The 19,296-nt window shown below is 43.1% G+C and overlaps 2 protein-coding genes across 2 annotated transcripts in view; both read right to left on the bottom strand.

Moving 5' to 3' along the window:
* Positions 1-19,296, bottom strand: part of LOC308609763 (forkhead-associated domain-containing protein 1-like) — a 200,206-nt gene that overhangs the window by 28,405 nt on the left and 152,505 nt on the right. The gene's annotated exons all lie outside the window — the stretch shown is intronic.
* The window catches only part of LOC308609766 (forkhead-associated domain-containing protein 1-like), a gene marked incomplete at its 3' end in the record, with an annotated part of 72,494 nt that overhangs the window by 12,617 nt on the left and 40,581 nt on the right, over positions 1-19,296 (bottom strand). Inside the window, exons 4-5 of the mRNA XM_081259063.1 lie at positions 14,177-14,286; positions 10,854-11,090 (exon numbers count right to left, since the gene is read on the bottom strand). Of these exons, the coding sequence (XP_081115189.1) occupies positions 10,854-11,090; positions 14,177-14,286 (347 nt within the window). The remainder of the gene's footprint in view (positions 1-10,853; positions 11,091-14,176; positions 14,287-19,296) is intronic.

Below are 19,296 nucleotides of genomic sequence, written 5' to 3'. Positions count from 1 at the left end.
ACGAGGTGGGTGACAGTCCGCCTGCCGATGCAGGTGACGCGGGTTCGTGACCCAGTCCGGGAAGATCCCACATGCCGCGGTGCGGCTGGGTCTGTGGGCCATGGCCTCCGAGCTTGCGCATCCGGAGCCTGTGCTCCGCAATGGGAGAGGCCACAACAGTGAGAGGCATGTGTACCACAAAAAAAATAATAATAATAAAAAAATAAAGGAAATACAGGAATCGTGGGTGGGAGCACCACAGGCCGGCTCTATCTATGGCTGCTGTGAGCACCCTCTAAGTCCATGGCTCAGAGCCCCCTCAAGGGCGGGCCCCCCTCCAGGGGTCTAGGTCTACACGTGGGGTGCGGAAGGCTCTCCATCAAATGCAACGTTGGTAAGGGCCCGAAAGTAGCTGCCAGGCCTTGGCCTCCACAGAGCAGGTACCCGAGAGGCCGGGAAAGAGAGCTGGGCCCAGAACCCCCTCCCTCTTGGTCTGATGTGGCCAGACTGCTTGTTCTGATTGGCCCGGACATTCCCACCTCAAGGTGCACTGTGGGCCTTTGCCCTGTGATTTTTCAGATGTCAGGCCTCAGTACTCCCACAGGGACACGTTTATTGGGGCATAAATGTCAAGCAATCCGTAGACAGGACAAGAGCTAGCTTGTTTTTTGTTTTTTTTTTTCGCTGTACGCGGGCTTCTCACTGTTGTGGCCTCTCCCGTTGTGGAGCACACGCTCCGGAAGTGCAGGCTCAGTGGCCATGGCCCACGGGCCCAGCCGCTCCGCAGCATGTGGGATCTTCCCAGACCGGGGCACGAACCTGCGTCCCCTGCATCGGCAGGCGGACTGTCAACCACTGCACCACCAGGGAAGCCCAACTAGCTTGTTTTGATAGATCAAAACGGAAGTGACAAGGAGAAGGATGAAATTTCTTTTCTTTTTTAAAAAATAAATTTTATTTATTTATTTATTTTTGGTGTGTTGGGTCTTTGTTGCGGTGCATAGGCTTATTGTGGTGCCTTCTCTTGTTGCAGAGCCTGGGCTCTAAGCACACGGGCTTCAGTAGTTGTGGCACGAGTGCTCAGTAGTTGTGGCGCACAGGCTTACATGCTCCACGGCATGTGGGATCTTCCCGGACCAGGGCTCGATCCCGTGTCCCCTGCACTGGCAGGCGGATCCCTAACCATCGTGCCACCAGGGAAGTCCTGGGTGCAATTTCTTTGTTCTCCTAAGGTAAGGTTGCCAGAGTTAGGGGAAGAAAAAAGGATGTTCACTTAAAATAGGATTTCAGATAATGAATAATATTTTAGTGCAAGTGTGTCCCATGCAATATTTGGGACACACACTAAAACGAAATTCTAAAATTCAAATTTAACTGGGTGTCCTTACTTTATCTGGCAACCCCACCCGAAGAGAGTTCCTAAACTTCAGTCATTCATATACCACTTTCACTATTTTTCCCATGTCTCTTGGCTAGTCCCACTATAATTTCTTAGCATTTTTCGTAGAAGCAGCTCCCTTTTTAAACTTAAAAGCGTGCATTAAATTAAAAATAACTGTTATAAGAGTAAATAGAGACTCAGTGTCTTAAATAAAAATAATCCCTCCAAAAGAAGAAATACAGGAATTTCCCTGTTTACCATCAGACCAGGTTGCAGGCATCACACTAAAGGGAAAAAAAAAAAGATTTGGGGGAGGTGGTGGGCATGCCCAGGTAATGGAGTTCGGGCGTGCTGATATGGCCACCAGATGGCGCGCACAGCCTTTGGTCTTGGTTTGTGTCCTTGGAAATCTTGTCATTATTACTCTGGTAGAGTTAACAGAAGCGTCAAGGTCTCACAAGTTTTCTGACTCGTTTCATGCACCATCATGGTTCAGAGTCTAGGACATTTGGGGCAGTTACACTTACCTTTTCCCTGGGGCACCTGAGACATTATTTGGGGGGGTCTATGCTAGAAGTTGCGGGGACACAGGCCACTCTGACCCCCACTCTCCCCAAGGCTATACTTTTGCATGTTTGTGCTTTGGAAACTTTGAGTGAAACAATTCTTTCACATCTTACTTTTCTCTGTTGGGGGGAAATACAACTTTTCCATAAAAGGTCCTTGGAACACTGAAAGTGTTTGTAAGCTCTTCTCAGCTTAATGCTTTTATTTGCATGATACCAGAGATAGAACACACAGAGACAAACTTCCAGAATGGAAAACATATGTTCCTCTCTAAGACTCCAGTGGTTTTGACAGATTGAAAATATTTCAATCTGAGTGTCAGAGTTTTAGGATTTCGGATTGCTGGAAAACTCCAAAGAGTCTTCAAACCTCTTTGATACTTTTACTATCAAAATAAATATCCATATTGTTTGTAATGGCATAAATTCCAAGATGTTTAATGTCTGTTAAGCTGTGTAATAAAATGGGCACTGAATCATAAGAAAGTTAAGAGTGCTAGGAGGAGTGATTGTTTCAGGATGATAATTTGGCTTCTAATTACCACAGGCGTATAAGAGCACATGGAGGTAAGAATTTTCTAGTGATACTGTAGCAGATCGAAGATCTCTGAGAGCAAATCATTATGCACACACCTTCGGGGACCAGGGAAAACACATAAAGTAATCAGAACCATAAATCAACCTGCCATGTGGCTTACACTTCTGGTGGAATGCTCTGCAGGCAGTAGAATAGTTAAGAAACTAAAATGTCAGTGGATGAAACTCGATTTGAGTTCAAACCGATGGAGCCTCTGGTTCATATATGCCTTGCTATAAAATATTCTTCTTCAGTTATAAGTGAAGCTCCAGTGGTAGGGGAGGCAAGAGCATGATGCATCAGTGTAATTATTTCTAGATAATTTCTTTGTAAAAAACATTTTTTCCCCCAGATACCGGCAGCCACTTAAAATAAAACTCAAATTGGGACCGGCTGATATTCAAAGATATGTGGTAATTATATAATATTCTATGTCAAATATATTTCAATTATTTAAAAAAAGGTATGTGGGGAATTCCCTGGCAGTCCAGTGGTTAGGACTCTATGCTTCCACTGCTGGAGGCCTGGGTTTGATCCCTGGTCAGGGAACTAAGATCCTGCAAGCCGCGTGGTATGGCCAAAAATAAAAAAGGTATGTGGGAATAATTCAGCCTCATCCATGTACCTGAAAAAGACATGTCATTTTCTCAGGAAAGCTCTGAAATGGGAGAATAACTGAAAGGAATATTTCAGCAAAATTGTGTTCAGTTCAAGAAAAAGATGATCATTAATGTGTCAGCTACATGTCAAGGTAGCTGTTTGCACTAATAATCCCTACAGGACCTGTTACTTTCATTGTTTTTTCAAAACCAGGTTTGAAGGAGAGTCATTAGTTCATTTAAATATTAGAGCATGTATTTGTTGACTTGTTTATTCTGTCTCCCTCACTAGAGCATAACAGGGGGAAGGATCATGTCTGTCTTGTTCTCTGCTGAATTCTCAGAGCCTGGAAGAGGGCATGGCACGGGATAGGCCCCCCAAAATATTTCTTTGGATTAATGGACGGATGGATGGATGGATGAATAAAGAACAAACAAACAGACACGGTCCTAACAGAGTTCTAGAAGGTTACTGGGCCCAACCTTTGCCTTCATGGAGCTTACAGTTTCCTGCTAGAATCTCCTAGGTTCACTATACACAATCTGTGTCCTTTCTAGAGCACCATTTCTAGGATTGAAACTGTGTACCTAGAATCGGTTACAGAGGGAAAGACAGTAAACAGAGAACAAGAGAACAAAGGCCTCCAAGCATTGACTACGGTTTTTTTTTTCCTCTCTCCTTTTTTAAAATGTTTATTTATTTATTTATATTTTTCTTATTAGTCACCCATTTTATACACATCAGTGTATACATGTAAATCCCAATCTCTCAATTCATCATACCACCACCCCCACCCCCTGCCACTTTCCCCCCTTGGTGTCCATACGTTTGTTCTCTACATGTGTGTCTCAATTTCTGCTCTGCAAATTGGTTCATCTTTACCATTTTTCTAGGTTCCACACATATGCGTTAATATAGGATATTTGTTCTTCTCTTTCTGACTTACTTCACTCTGTATGGCAGTCTCTAGATGCATCCACGTCTCTACAAATGACCCAATTTTGTTCCTTTTCATGGCTGAGTAATATTCCATTGTATATATGTACCACTTCCTCTTTAACCATTCGTCCGTCGATGGGCATTTAGGTTGCTTCCATGATCTGGCTATTGTAAATAGTACTGCAATGAACATTGGGGTGCATGTGGCTTTTTGAATTATGGTTTTCTCTGGGTATATGCCCAGTAGTGGGATTGCTGGGTCCTATGGTAATTCTATTTTTAGTTTTTTAAGGAACCTCCATACTGTTCTCCATAGTGGCTGTATCAATTTACATTCCCACCAACAGTGCAAGAGGGTCCCCTTTTCTCCACACCTTCTCCAGCATTTGTTGTTTGTAGATTTTCTGATGATGCCCATTCTAACTGGTGTGAGGTGATACCTCATTGCAGTTTTGATTTGCATTTCTCTAATAATTAATGATGTTGAGCAGCTTTTCATGTGCTTCTTGGCCAGCGGTATATCTTCTTTGGAGAAATGTCTATTTAGGTATTCTGCACATTTTTGGATTGGGTTGTTTGTTTTTTTAATATTGAGCTGCATGAGCTCTTTATATATTTTGGATATTAATCATTTGTCAGTTGCTTCCTTTGCAAATATTTTCCCCCAGTCTGAGGGTTGTCTTTTCATCCTGTTTATGGTTTCCTTTGCTGTGCAAAAGCTTTGAAGTTTCATTAGGTCCCATTTGTTTATTTTTGTATTTATTTCCATTACTCTAGGAAGTGGATCAAAAAATATCTTGCTGTGATTTATGTCAAAGAGTGTTCTTCCTATGTTTTCCTCTAAGAATTTTAGAGTGTCTGGTCTTACATTTAGGTCTCTAATCCGTTTTGAGTTTATTTTTGTGTATGGCGTTAGGGAGTGTTCTAATTTCATTCTTTTACATGTAGCTGTCCAGTTTTCCCATCACCACTTATTGAAGAGACTCTCTTTTCTCCACTGTATATCCTTGACTCCTTTGTCATAGATTAGTTGACCATAGGTGTGTGGGTTTATCTCTGGGCTTTCTATCCTGTTCCATTGACCTATATTTCTGTTTTTGTGCCAGTACCATATTGTCTTGATTACTGTGGCTTTGTAGTATAGGCTGAAGTTAGGGAGTCTGATTCCTCCAGCTCCGTTTTTTTCCCTCAAGACTGCTTTGGCTATTCGGGGTCTTTTGTGTCTCCACACAAATTTTAAGCTTTTTTGTTCTAGTTCTCTAAAAAATGCCATTGGTAATTTGATAGGGATTGCATTGAATCTGTAGATTGCTTTGGGTAGTAGAGTCATTTTCACAATATTGATGCTTGCAATCCAAGAACATGGTATATCTCTCCATCTGTTGCTATCATCTTTAATTGCTTCCATCAGTGTCTTACAGTTTTCTGCATACAGGTCTTTGTCTCCCTAGGTAGGTTTATTCCTAGGTATTGTATTTTTTGGTTGCAGTGGTACATGAGAGTGTTTCCTTAATTTCTCTTTCAGATTTTTCATCATTAGTGTATAGGAATGCAAGAGATTTCTGTGCATTCATTTTGTGTCCTGCAACTTTACCAAGTTCATTGATTAGCTCTAGTAGATTTCAGGTGGCATCTTTAGGATTCTCTCTGTAGAGTATCCTGTCATCTGCAAACAGTGACAGTTTTACTTCTTCTTTTTCAATTTGGATTCCTTTTATTGCTTTTTCTTCACTGATTGCTGTGGCTAGGACATCCAAAACTATGTTGAAGAATAGTAGTGAGAGTGGACATCCTTGTCTTGTTCCTGATCTTAGAGGAAATGTTTTCAGTTTTTCACCATTGAGAATGATGTTTGCTGTGGCTTTGTCATATATGGCCTTTACTATGGTGAAGTAGGTTCCCTCTATGCCCACTTTCTGGAGAGTTTTTATCATAAATCAGAGTTGAATTTTGTTAAAAGCTTTTTCTGCATCCATTGAGATGATCATATGGTTTTTCTTTTTCAATTTGTTAATATGGTGTATCACATTGATTGATTTGCATATATTGAAGAATCCTTGCCTCTCTGGAGTAAATCCCACTTGATCATGGTGTATGATCCTTTTCATGTGTTGCTGGATTCTGTTTGCTAGTATTTTGTCGAGGATTTTTGCATCTATATTCATCAGTGATATTGGTCTGTAATTTTCTGTTTTTGTAGTATCTTTGTCTGGTTTTGGTATCAGGGTGATGGTGGCCTCAGAGAATGAGTTTGGGAGTGTTCCTTCCTCTGCAATTTTTTGGAAGAGTTTGAGAAAGATGGGTGTTAGCTCGTCTCTAAATGTTTGATAGCATTCACCTGTGAAGCCTTCTGGTCCTGGACTTCTGTTTGTTGGAAGATTTTTAATCACAGTTTCAATTTCATTACTTGTGATTGGTCTGTTCATATTTTCTATTTCTTCCTGGTTCAGACTTGAAAGGTTATAACTTTCTAAGAATTTGTTCATGTCTTCCAGGTTGTCCATTTTATTGGCATAGAGTTGCTTGTAGTTGTCTCTTAGGATGCTTTGTATTTCTGCGGTGTCTGTTGTAACTTCTTTTTCCTTTCTAATTTTATTGATTTGAGTCCTCTCCCTCTTTTTCTTGATGAGTCTGGCTAATGGTTTATCAATTTTGTTTAACTTCTCAAAGAACCAGCTTTTAGTTTTATTGATTTTTGCTATTGTTTTCTTTGTTTTTATTTCATTTATTTCTGCTCTGATCTTTATGATTTCTTTCCTTCTGCTCACTTTGGGTTTTGTTTGTTCTTCTTTCTCTAGTTCCTTTAGGTGTAACGTTAGATTGTTTATTTAAGATTTTTCTTGTTTCTTGAGGTAGGCTTGTATAGCTATGAACTTCCCTCTTAGAACTATGGGATGCTTTTGCTGCATCCCATAGGTTTTGGATCATTGTGTTTTCATTGTCATTTGTCTCAAGGTATTTTTTGATTTCCTCTTTGATTTCTTCAGTGATCTCTTGGTTATTTAGTAACGTACTGTTTAGCCTTTATGTGTTTGTGTTTTTTACAGGTTTTCCCCTGTAATTCATTTCTAATCTCATAGCGTTGTGGTCAGAAAAGATGCTTGATATGATTTTAATTTTCTTAAATTTCCTGAGGCTTGATTTGTGACCCAAAACGTGATCTATCCTGGAAAATGTTCCATGCGCACTTGAGAAGAAAGTGTAATCTGCTGTTTTAGGATGGAATGTCCTACAAATATCAATTAAATCTATCTGGTCTATTGTGTCATTTAAAGCTTGTGTTTCCTTATTAATTTTCTCTTTGGATGATCTGTCCATTGGTGTAAGTGAGGTGTTCAAGTCCCCCACTATTATTGTGTTACTGTTGATTTCCTCTTTTAGAGCTGTTAGCGATTGCCTTATGTATTGAGGTGCTCCTATGTTGGGTGCATATATATTTATAATTGTTATATCTTCCTCTTGGATTGATCCCTTGATCATTATGTAGTGTCCTTCCTTGTCTCTTGTAACATTCTTTATTTTAAAGTGTATTTTACCTGATATGAGTATTGCTACTCCAGCTTTCCTTTGATTTCCATTTGCATGGAATATCTTTTTCCATCCCCTCACTTTCAGTCTGTATGTGTCCCTAGGTCTGAAGTGGGTCGCCTGGAGACAGCATATAGATGGGTCTTGTTTTTGTATCCTTTCAGCAACCCTGTGTCTTTTGGTTGGAGCATTTGATCCATTCACGTTTAAGGTAATTATCGATATGTATGTTTCTATGACCATTTTCTTAATTGTTTTGGGTTTGTTTTTGTAGGTCCTTTTCTTCTCTTGTGTTTCCCACTTAGAGAAGTTCCTTTAACATTTGTTGTAGAGCTGGTTTGGTGGTGCTGAATTCTCTTAGCTTTTGCTTGTCTGTCAAGCTTTTGATTTCTCCATCGAATCTCAATGAGATCCTTGCTGGGTAGAGTAATCTTGGTTGTAGGTTCTTCCCTTTCATCACTTTAAGTATATCATGCCACTCCCTTCTGGTTGGTAGAGTTTCTGCTGAGAAATCAGCTGTTAACCTTCTGGGAGTTCCCTTGTATGTTATTTGTCATTTTTCCCTTGCTGCTGTCAATAATTTTTCTTTAATTTTTGCCAAGTTGATTACTATGTGTCTCAGTGTGTTTCTCCTTGGGTTTTTCCTGTATGGGACTCTCTGTGCTTCCTGGACTTGGGTGGCTATTTCCTTTCCAATGTTAGGGAAGTTTTTGACTATAATCTCTTCAATATTTTCTCGGGTCCTTTCTCTCTCTGTTCTCCTTCTGGGACCCGTATAATGTGAACGTTGTTGTGTTTAATGTTGTCCCAGAGGTCTCTTAAGCTGTCTTCATTTCTTTTCATTCTTTTTTCTTTATTCTGTTCCGCAGCAGTGAATTCCACCATTCTGTCTTCCAGGTCACTTATCCATTCTTTTGCCTCAGTTATTCTATTGATTCCTTCTAGTGTGTGGTTTTTTTTCAGTTATTGTATTGTTCATCTCTGTTTGTTTGTTCTTGAATTCTTCTAGATCTTTGTTAAACATTTCTTGCATCTTCTCGATCTTTGCCTCCATTCTTTTTCTGAGGTCCAGAATCATCTTCACTATCATTATTCTAAATTCTTTTTCTGGAAGGTTGCCTATCTCCATTTCATTTAGTTGTTTTCTGGGGTTTAACCTTGTTCCTTCATCTGTTACATAGCGCTCTGCCTTTTCATCTTTTCTGTCTTTCTGTGAATATTGTTTTTGTTCCACAAGCTGCAGGATTGTAGTTCTTCTTGTTGCTGCTGTCTGCCCTCTGGTGGATGAGGCTATCTAAGAGGCTTGTGGAAGTTTCCTGATAGGAGGGACTGGTGGTGGGTAGAGCTGGCTGTGGCATTGGTAGGCAGAGCTCAGTAAAACTTTAATCTGCTTGTCTGCTGATGGGTGGGTCTGGGTTCCCTCCCTGTTAGTTGTTTGGCCTGAAGTGACCCAACACTGGAGCCTACCCAGGCTCTTTGGTGGAGCTAATGGCAGACTCTGGGAGGGCTCATGCCAAGGAATACTTCCCAGAACTTCTGCTGCCAGTGCCCTTGTCCCTTGGTGAGCCACAGCTGTCCCCTGCCTCTGCAGGAGACCCACCAACACTAGCAGGTAGATCTGGTTCAGTCTCCTAGGGGGGTCACTGCTCCTTCCCCTGGGTCCCAATGCACACACTACTTTGTGTGTGCCCTCCAAGAGTGGAATCGCTCTTTCCCCCAGTCCTGCCAAAGTCCTGCAATCAAATCCCACTAGCCTTCAAAGTCTGAGTCTCTAGGAATTCCTCCTCCCATTGCTGGACCCCCAGGTTGGGAAGCCCGACGTGGGGCTCAGAACCTTCACTCCAGTGGGTGGACTTTTGTGGTTTAAGTGTTCTCCAGTTTGTGAGTCACCCACCCAGAAGTGATGGGATTTGATTTCATTGGGATTGCGCCCCTCCTACTGTCTCATTGCGCCTTCTCCTTTGTCTTTGCATGTGGGGTATCTTTTTTGGTGAGTTCCAGTGTCTTCCTGTCGATGATTGTTCAGCAGTTAGTTGTGATTCCAGTGTTCTCGAAAGAGGGAGTGAGAGCATGTCCTTCTACTCCGCCATGTTGAACCAAATCTGACTATGGTTTTAAGCAGAATTATGCACTGAGGCCAAAATTCATCAATGACCTATTGCTTTTTTATGAACTTTGTTGAGATATAATTTATGTACAAGATCAGGGGCCAATTTTAAAGTAGTTCTTAAAACTTAAAAAAAAAATTTTTTTCTTTTGGATTTAGTTTCAGGAGGAAGGAAGTTGACTGGTAAATCCAGACATTCTGGGTGGAGAATTTTTGGTGAAATTCCCTATAAATGAACCAGCAGCTGCCTTCAGGGTTTGATAAAGGCCTCAGTGTTTGGAACACTGTGGGGTTCCTTCTCCCCACCTCCAGCTCTTTCTGGCTGGGTCCGGGTGGGTGTGAGAAGTGGTCACTGAAGCGACAGGACTTGGGTGGAAATTCAAAGCGGGTGTGAAAGCATGAGGTGTACAAGGTGGCAGAGCTGAGCCCAAGTCACATCACTGCCTCTCACTTGCTGTGCAAGCTGTAACAAGCTCCTGGGCATCTCTGAGCGTGCCTCAGTCTCCTCATCTGTAGAATGGCATCTGCCAGAAGACTGAGGTTTAACTAGCTAATGAGGGGACTTCCCTCATGGTGCAGTGGTTAAGAATCCCCCTGCCAATGCAGGGGACAGGAGTTCGAGCCCTGGTCCAGGAAGATCCCACATGCTGTGGAGAAACTATGCCCGTGGGCCACAACTACTGAGCCTGCACTCTAGAGTCCGCGAGCCACAGCTACTGAAGCCCTCATGCTGCAACTACTGAAGCCCACGTGCCTAGAGCCCATGCTCTGCAGGAAGAGAAGCCACTGCAATGAGAAGCCCATGCACCACAGTGAAGAGTAGACCCTGCTCACTGCAACTAGAGAAAGCCCGTGCACAGCAACGAAGACCCAATGCAGCCATAAATAAATAAATTAAATAAATAAATTAAATAAATAAATAAATAAATAAATAAGCTAATGCACCCAAAGCACCTGCACCGGGGCCTGAACATGGTAGGCACTTAACGAAATCTAATATTGTTCTTACAAGGCTAGAAACTTGCCAACCCTGCACTCCCTGGAACTGTACTCCTCACCATGCTGTGCTGACTGCCCATTTCTAACTACCCGGGTGGTTCCCCCCAGGCTCTACCTGAGAGCTGTCACCCTGTGTTGTGACCCCAAGGCCCCGACCCACTTGTCTCTGAGCCCTACCTGGTTTTTCAAGCTCTGGATCTCTCTCTGTTGGGCATCGTCCTCTTCATGCAGAACCTGAAACTTGGGCGGGATCACCCTCTCCTTCTGCCTGGAGGCAGCTGTTTCCAACAGCTTCTGCCTCAGGTTGGCCACTTGGTTCTGCAGGCTTGCTATCACCGTGTCTTTGTATTTAGATTCAAGTTCAAAATCGGAGAGACGGCTGACTTCTTTTCCCAGCAGCAGAATTATTTCATCCTGGGTGGAGGCCAGATGGGAAATTTACTAGGTGTGGGTCTGGGTGTAAGGCTGAGCCCATTTAAAGAAAGACAGGAAAAATATGGTATCATTCTTTGGGAAGGTGAGGGCAGGCAGGGAGGGAAAAAGCAGACTTTCAAGGCTATCTCTGTCACTTGGAAAATCTCATAGAGACAAGAATTGGGTTAAAATGATGTACTTGTATATAGACTCCTGTAATGGATGTCTGTACCTCACAGGTACGGAAACTTTCCTTTCCCCGAGAATTAGACTTTCATATTAAGAACAACCATCCCACTTGGGAACTTTTGTTGCTACAAAGTTTACTTAGAATGTTTTCATTTACAATATTCAGCCTAGCACACTGGGGACCTAGGAAAGGTAGTTAGGAAAACAACATTCTGTTTGACCACATTCTGCTTATAATGAGGGTTATTTTTTTAACTTAAAACATTCTGAAATATTTGTTTTCCCTTTCCTCTCTTCTAATATTTCCAGCCTCTTTTGGCTCTTCATGTATGAAATTTTTCCAGGTAACTCAATCTGGAAAGTAAATGAGACAGGAATAGTGATTTATTTGCATGGGCTAATGTAAAGTTTTGGCTGGAAAAACAAAATTGCTGGTAGACTGTACCCACAGGTATAATTAACCCTGTCCTCCATCTCTCCAGTGATAAAGCTCTGCAGCCAAAGAATTGGTTAGGTTTTCCAAAAAAGGAAAAAAAATTTCCCCCAAACTTCTCACCAGACGTTATCAATAAAATGTCAGAAAAACTGAAGAAGAAGAAGAAGAAGAAGAAATTCCCCAGAGGCCTTTTCCAAAGCAGTCACGGGAGGAGGTAAACGGGCAATTTCTGGGCCAGCTCATTCCCAGGAGAGCCGTGCAGTCAGCCTCACGACCTGCTAGCTCCGTGACCTGGGGAAGGACAGGGTCTCGCTCATGAGAAAGCCTGTCTGACATTGCCAGCTGCTGCCAGGGGCCTTCCTTTGGGTCCTTGTGAAAGTTGGTGGCAAAACTTCAAGAGAGAGCATCAGACATATTCCCTACTCCTGGGCAGTTTCCCCTGTTTCACCCTGTTATGATCAGCCAGGTGCTTATTCATTTTTCATGCAACAAACATTCATCGGGCAGCAACTAAGTGCCAGGCCCCGTGCCAGTGCTGGAATATAAGAAGTTTGCAGAGGGCAGTGGACAGCTGTGGGTTCTGCTTTCCTGCTGAGGGTCCCCTTGCCCTTCTTGGAGGGAGTGTTCCTCCTTCCATTTGGTCTGGGTAGGACTGTCAGTCATGTGCCCTGCTCCTTCCTGTCCCACCTCCCCATGTGCATGTGGCCCAAGCTGGTCAATCAGAGATTTCACACATCGATTACAGAGGGAGAGGATCTTGCCTTCTTTTGGATCATGTAGGCTTGTTTGCCTGAGTTTGTCTTTTCTAACACACAAAGCCAGCCTTATGAAGAAAGCCAGACACTGAGGGAAACAGAGGGGAGAAGTTGGTAGTGGGGAGGTGTTCTGATGACATTATTCAAGCTCCTGGATCTAGCCATACCTGAAGCTAGTGGCCCTTTAAATTTTCCAATAAGATGAGCTAATCAATGCTCCCCCTCAAGCTAATTTGTTTAATGTCACTTGAAGGAGTCCTGGCAAGTCAGGGTATAAACGACTTATAAAGAGAAAGAATTATTTCTATTATAAATAGAAAAAATGATAAATGGCTTATAAAAATTTTCTATAAATAGAAAAAATTATAGTGGTTGCACTATATTTCCGAGTTAAAATTGAGGCAGGTTGAAAAATGGCTACAAATACTTTGCAGTTTTGCCATCCAGTCTATTTCCCCACCCTCTAGTCTGGGCTGGCCCCGTGACTAGCTTTAACCAACGGAATGGAGTGGAAGTGATGCTGCATGATCTCCAGGCAAGTTCTTACAGGCTGTGCAGCTTCTGTTCTGGCCCCCTGGGAACCCCGAGACCACCGTGCTGTGATGAAAAGCCACATGCACAAAGGGGCCCACCAGTCCAGGCGTCCTGGCTGAGGCCTTAGATGTGGGAAGGAGGCCAATGGAGACCGACAACCAACCTGGCCAAGCCAGCGGCTGACTGAGGCCGCATGAGTGAGGCCAGGGGACACGAGCAAAGGAACCTTCCAGGTCAACCCATAGATTCTGGGGAATAATGAATTGCTGTTGGAAGCCGCTAAGTTTTGGGATGGCTTGTTACACAGCGATAAATACAGAATCTGAGTGTGGCTTCTCGCCTTTCTGCAACATTTTTCAGAGTCTGGTCCCAGGATGCCTGGGATGGAACCCCCTGCCTCCTGAAGGTTTGGATTTCCGTGTCTGACAAGAACCCCAGGTAGGTCTGCTCCTCGCAAACTCTGAGGATTGCTGCAGGAGCAGGCCCTGGCCCTGAAGGAAAGCGAGATATTATAGACTGCTTCTTTTAGAGTAACTTTCGAGTCGTGTCTAAGTGGGGAGAAATTGACCTGGGCCCTTCCCAGGATGGCTTGAATCCACCTGTTCTGCTCGCATCCCTGCTTTAAACCTCTCTGGTTCTTTAACGAGTCTCTCGGCCCACGCCTCCCTGACTTCAGGGCTCACGTCCTCCTGCAAGGAACGTGTTTTTGCATCACTGTTCCATCACTGAAGGTTGACCAAGTGATTACTGTGTGGGAGTTAGAAGTACCCGCTGAGAAGCTAACCAGACCTCGCTTTGAATCCTAACACTGCTCCTTGCACTGGGCAGCCTTGAACACATTACTGAACCTCTCTGAGATTCAGTTTCCTCATCTGCAAAGTGAGGGTGATAAAATCTATTTTGAAGATGGTGAAGATTAACGAGCTAATAAATGTCAAGTGCACAGGAAATGGCCCAGCACACAGTAGGTGCTCAGTACCTTGTAGTTGTAGATGTTATTTGGGATAAAATGAGCAGTGGCCAAACCTGGCTGAATGTCTTGGGAGGAAGAGGTGGTTTCTTGGAAGTAGGAAAAAGGGACAGTCCTTGAGACACAGAGAACAAGAGGCAGTGGCAATCTCTCCATGGTCCCTCTTGCTGCTGTAGCTCTGTGCTTCCCCAAGACCCCTCACCTTATCGTGCTGGGACAGGTCCTGGTCCACAAAAATTTCTCTGTAGGGCCCTGTCCCAGGACTTTCCTCGGCCACTGATTGTTCCGACAGTTCCGCCGCGTTGGTCCACACTAACACACAAGATCAACAGAGAATTCAGAGGAGACTGTGAGTTTCCCCAAAGTCTTAAAAAATATTTTCAGATTAACCTTCACATTCATGAGACTTATGCACTGAAAGCATTACAGGAGGACTGGAAAGGGTAAGAGCTGCCTCATTTCTCTTCCCCAGCATTAACTGCACTGATGCACTGTGGTGTGTCTCTTTCCAGACTTTTTTCTATGCTGCATAAGAGCTGATGACCTTGGGCAAGTCATTTGCTCTTTCTAAGCCTTAGTTTCCACATACATAATTTAGGATCACTGATAGTCTCTGCTATAAAGGGCTATCTGGAGATTAAATAGAATAATGATATAGAGCAGGGCTTGGCAAACTATGGCCCTGCGGCCAAATCTGGCCTTCTGCCTATTTTTGTAAATAAAGTTTTATTGCAACACAGCCACAGTGATTGATTTACATATTATTTATGGCTGCTTCCCAGCTACAAAGGCAGAGCTGAGTAGTTGCAGCAGAGACCATGTGACCCACAAGTACTAAAGTATTTACTATCTGGCTCTTTACAGGAAAAGTTTGCTGACCCCTCAAGTAGAGCATTTAGCCCTAAACATTAGCTATGTTTGTTTTATTGCAGCCATATCTTTTCAAAAAACAAAAATGCATTTACATGACAGAGATGCTTATCCAGCTTACTTTTCAGCTAACAATATCAAAAACATCTTCCCATGTCAGTATTTGAGGCTGTACTTGGTTCTTTTCCAGGGTAGCATTGGGGTCCATTGTACAAGTGTGCCAAACGTGTTTAACTAGGATCCACTTGATGGCCATTTAAGCTTTCCTATATTTTTTCTTATTTACCCCAGTATTACAAGGCCTTTTTATATGACTTTCAGGGATTATGGCATTGTGTTTGGGGACCCCACTCTGTATCACATCAGACATCTCGCAATTCACTCACATCAACACTGAATACATTTCTTTTTATTGGTGTAGAAACGTTTGTCAAGATTTCTATAATTCTACGTGTGAGATCACTTGGGCCCAAGCAGCGTATTTTAAATTTCCAAGTGACTATGGTTTCTGGACAGTCACTGCACATTCTTATCTTCCTGTGAAGTGAGAAGCTGAACAAATTGTTTTCAGTGGTGATGGAACTTTCATGAGTCTTAACATCAATGATGGATGAAGCAGGCACTGTCATGTTTGTGGACATTCATCATTTATTCATTTTGCTTCTGCCTTTTTTATTTATGCATTTTAGAGTCAAAGATTCCTGCCCCCCAGCCAGGTCTCAAACCTCTTTGTGGACCCCAGAACCTCTAGTGAACATAGCTGATGGCCTGTGGTGCCCGGAGAATGCACAGCCTTGCGTGTTGAATGAACAGCCCTGGCCACAGTGGTTCCTGGGGCGCGAGGAACACAAGGGCCTGGAACTTCAGCAGCTGCCCATTTTCTCTCCCTCCACCTCCCCAACTAGGTCCATGATTAGAAAACTTTTATTTGAAGCTCACTGCCCCCATCTGACTCTCTTGGATCCTGAGCAGCTAAGTCCTAACTGACTATAGCAGCAGTGCCTGATAGAGAAATGATGGGAGCTACAGAATGCAATTTTCAATTTTCTAGTAGTCGCATTAAAAAGGTAAAAAGAAGAGATGAATTTTTTAATGATCAATTTGATTTAACCCAATACATTAAAAAAATCATCATTTCAACACGTAATCGACAAAAAATATGGAGATATTTTATATTCTTTTTCTTCGAGGCATGAAGCCTTTGAAATCTGGGGTTTATTTTACACTGATTGTGTATCTCAATTTGGAAAGTGAATTTTCAGGAGGAAGACTTGATCTGTTTTCAGATTCCTCAAGAAATCGGCTCCCACTGGAGGAAGGTACTGCCTGGCCTGTGTCCCCAGGGAGGGCCACGGGGTCTGACCCTAAATGGGCCCCTGTCCAGTCTCAGCTTAGAGTTCTGGCATCTGATGCCATCTCTAGGGGTGACTCCGGCTGCCTCTGCGACCCTGTCGTGGCTGTCTTCAGGGACCCTTCCCCGCAAGATGATGGCCGGAGGGGGGACTTCATAAAACTTACAGAACAGGCTGATCGATGGGGTCCCTTTATTAGGGAAGGTGTGTTTACCGAAAGTCTTTGTAGGGCTAGAATTTGCTCTGAGACTTGCTTTCCTTACACCCAGGCAGGGAGGTGCGGGAGCAGTTACCCCTCACCTGCCGCAAACTTCTTTACCGGCTACTGTTATTTATCAGAAAGAACCTAAGGGCCATGTATGACCAAACCGGCTTAACTCTAGATGCTGGATCCTTCGGAGGTCCCAGTGGGGAGAAGCCCCAGGTAGGGTCGGGAGGGCTGGGGCGGTGGGAAGGCGGATATGGGGACGCAGGCACTTTAAGAATTTTCGGGCATGAGCTGTTGGCCAAAGGGCAGGGAAGTTACTTTAATATTTTAACAACCCCCAGCTGTCCTGGTGCGCTCCAATTATCACCAGTGTGCAGCAGGGGCAGTTTGTGTGCACCTTAACTGTGTCTTTCAGACATTGTAAGTTGTAAATAAAAGTTAAATAACAATCATGCTTAGGTAATAACTTAATTTTTAAATTTTAATATTTAAAATTTAAATATTAAAATTATTAAAATATTAAAATTTAAATATTAAAAAATTAAATATTTTAATATTTACTGAATGTTCGCTATGCACCTGGCGCTGTGCTCAGCACTTACACGCAGGATACGATTTCGTCTTCATAACAACCCGGTGAGATAGGCATTATTATTCCCATCTCCATTTTATACGTGAGAGGTATGAGGCACAGAGACGTCAAGTCATCTGCTCAAGGACACACAGCTGGTAAGTGGTAGAGTCAAGGGATGAACCTAAGTTTGTTGGATTCAGAGCCTATGCTTTTAACCACTATGCAGTCAATGTATTGAAGTGGGAAGATGTTTATGATATATTATTGAATTTTAAAAATCAGGTAGGGAATTCCTTGGCAGTCCAGTGGTTAGGATTCTGTGCTTCCACTGCAGGGGGCACAGGTTCCATCCCTGGCTGGGGAACAAAGATCCCGCAAGCTGAGCGGCACGGCCAAAAAAAGAAAAAAAAAGGTTACCTATGTTAGGTTCATATGATCCCGTTATTGGGAAAAAAAAAAATATATATATATATATGAATCAAGATGCTATTTTAATAAGTCACTCCACATATTTTCTTTTCTCAGTAATTCTTCCCCACCTCCCATGAGCTCTTGCCATTAAGATTTGGCCTTGGAGCTGATGTTTTATTGCCTTGTGGTAAAGGAAGGATGAGTATTAACTAAAACAGGGTGATTTTTCCCCCAGGCAAAATGACGTTTTGATTTTTGACAATGTCTGGAGACATTTTTGAGTACCACAGTTAGGGGTGGTGGTGGTGGTGGTGTTGCTACTGGTATCTCTGGTGGGTAGGAGTCAGGGATGCTGCTAAACTTTCTACAGTGGACAGGACAGATCCTACAACAAGGAGTTATCCGGCCGCACATGTCACTGTGCCAAGATTGAGAAACCCTGACCTGATCTGCAGTAAATAAATCCTTGGCTTTGGGTTTTCAAATAGAATTTTTCAAGTCTAAAGCAAGGTGACAGTCTAACAGTAAACCAATTTAATTGGAAGAGCCCAGCTTTGCTAAGAGAGGAAAGAGCTTTCTCGGAACCCTTAAAAAGAGGTGTTTTCTGTCAAGAGACAGCATGGAGGACTGGAGAACAGAGTTTTCTCTAAAGCGTGGAGTAGAGAGGCCCAGACAGAAAGGAACTCCCCATGACACGGGAAGATGAAAGTCCTTTTCTGAGGATGGGGAGTGTGTCAGGGGAACGAGGGCAAACGTTTGGAAACATGAGACCTGGCTGAGAGGCTGAGGAGATAGAGCCCAGGTAGATGTGAGGGAATCTAAGCCATACGAATCATCCTTCATTTCTCAAGGGGGGATGCAAGTCTTTTAGAGAAGCCCCAAGTTCAACATGGCACTGGAGAAACCGGTGATTACAGTGGAAAAATTTAAATGGCGGAGTGAAAAAAAGAAAAGAAACAGCCCATGTGCCATGTGTCCAAAGGACGCATTAAAAAAACAACCCCCAAAACCCTGTATATATGTTCATAAAACAGAACATGATCCATACAACAAAATGAATGAATCTCAGAAATACTATGCTGAGTGAAAAAAGCCTTCCACAAAGGAACATGTACTACATGGTTCTGTGTACTTGAGATTCTAGAACAGGAATATCTAATCCATAGCGGGAAGAGAATTCAGAAGAGTGGGTGCCTCTGGGGCCTGGGGCTGGGAATTGACTGGGCAGGGACATGAGGGAACTTTCTGGGGTGATGGTAATGTTCTATATCTTGATAGGAGTTTGGGTTACATAGGTGTACACGACCGTCAAAACTCAATGAGCACACTCAAGATCTACACCTTTCATGGTGTGGTAGCCAGTCTCCAAGATGGCCCCACTGATTCTTGTCTCCTGGTATTCAGACCCTTGCATCATCCTCTCCAATACTGGATGGACTTTATATTAGTTAGCTGGGGCTGCCATAACAAAACACCATAGGAGGTCTTAACAAAAGAAATTCATTTTCTCACAGTTCTGGAGGCTGGAAGTCCAAGATCAAGGTGTGGGCAGGGTTAGGCCTCTCTCCTTGGCTTGCAGACGGCCACCTTCCTGCTGTGTCCTCACATGCCCTTTTCTCTGTGCACGTGCATCCCTGGCGTCTCTCTCTCTCTTCTTACAAGGACACCAGCCCTTGGATTAGGGCCCACCCAATCATCTCATTTTAACTTACTCATCTATTTCAATACACTATCTCCAAATAGGGTCACATTCTGCGATATTGGGATTGAGGCCTCAGCATATGCATTTTGGGGGAATGCAATTCAGTCCGTAACAAAGCTTCTCTATGTAACCAAGGATATTGCAGAAATGACACAGTTTGATTCCTGAGGTTAGATCCTAAAAGACATTGCAGCTTCTGCCTCAC

This window comes from Mesoplodon bidens, assembly GCF_964165515.1.
Source record: "Mesoplodon bidens genome assembly, contig: HAP1_SCAFFOLD_146, whole genome shotgun sequence".
NCBI lineage: Eukaryota > Metazoa > Chordata > Mammalia > Artiodactyla > Ziphiidae > Mesoplodon > Mesoplodon bidens.
Note: the sequence above shows the minus strand (reverse complement) of the source record. Positions and strands in the feature narration are given on the sequence as shown.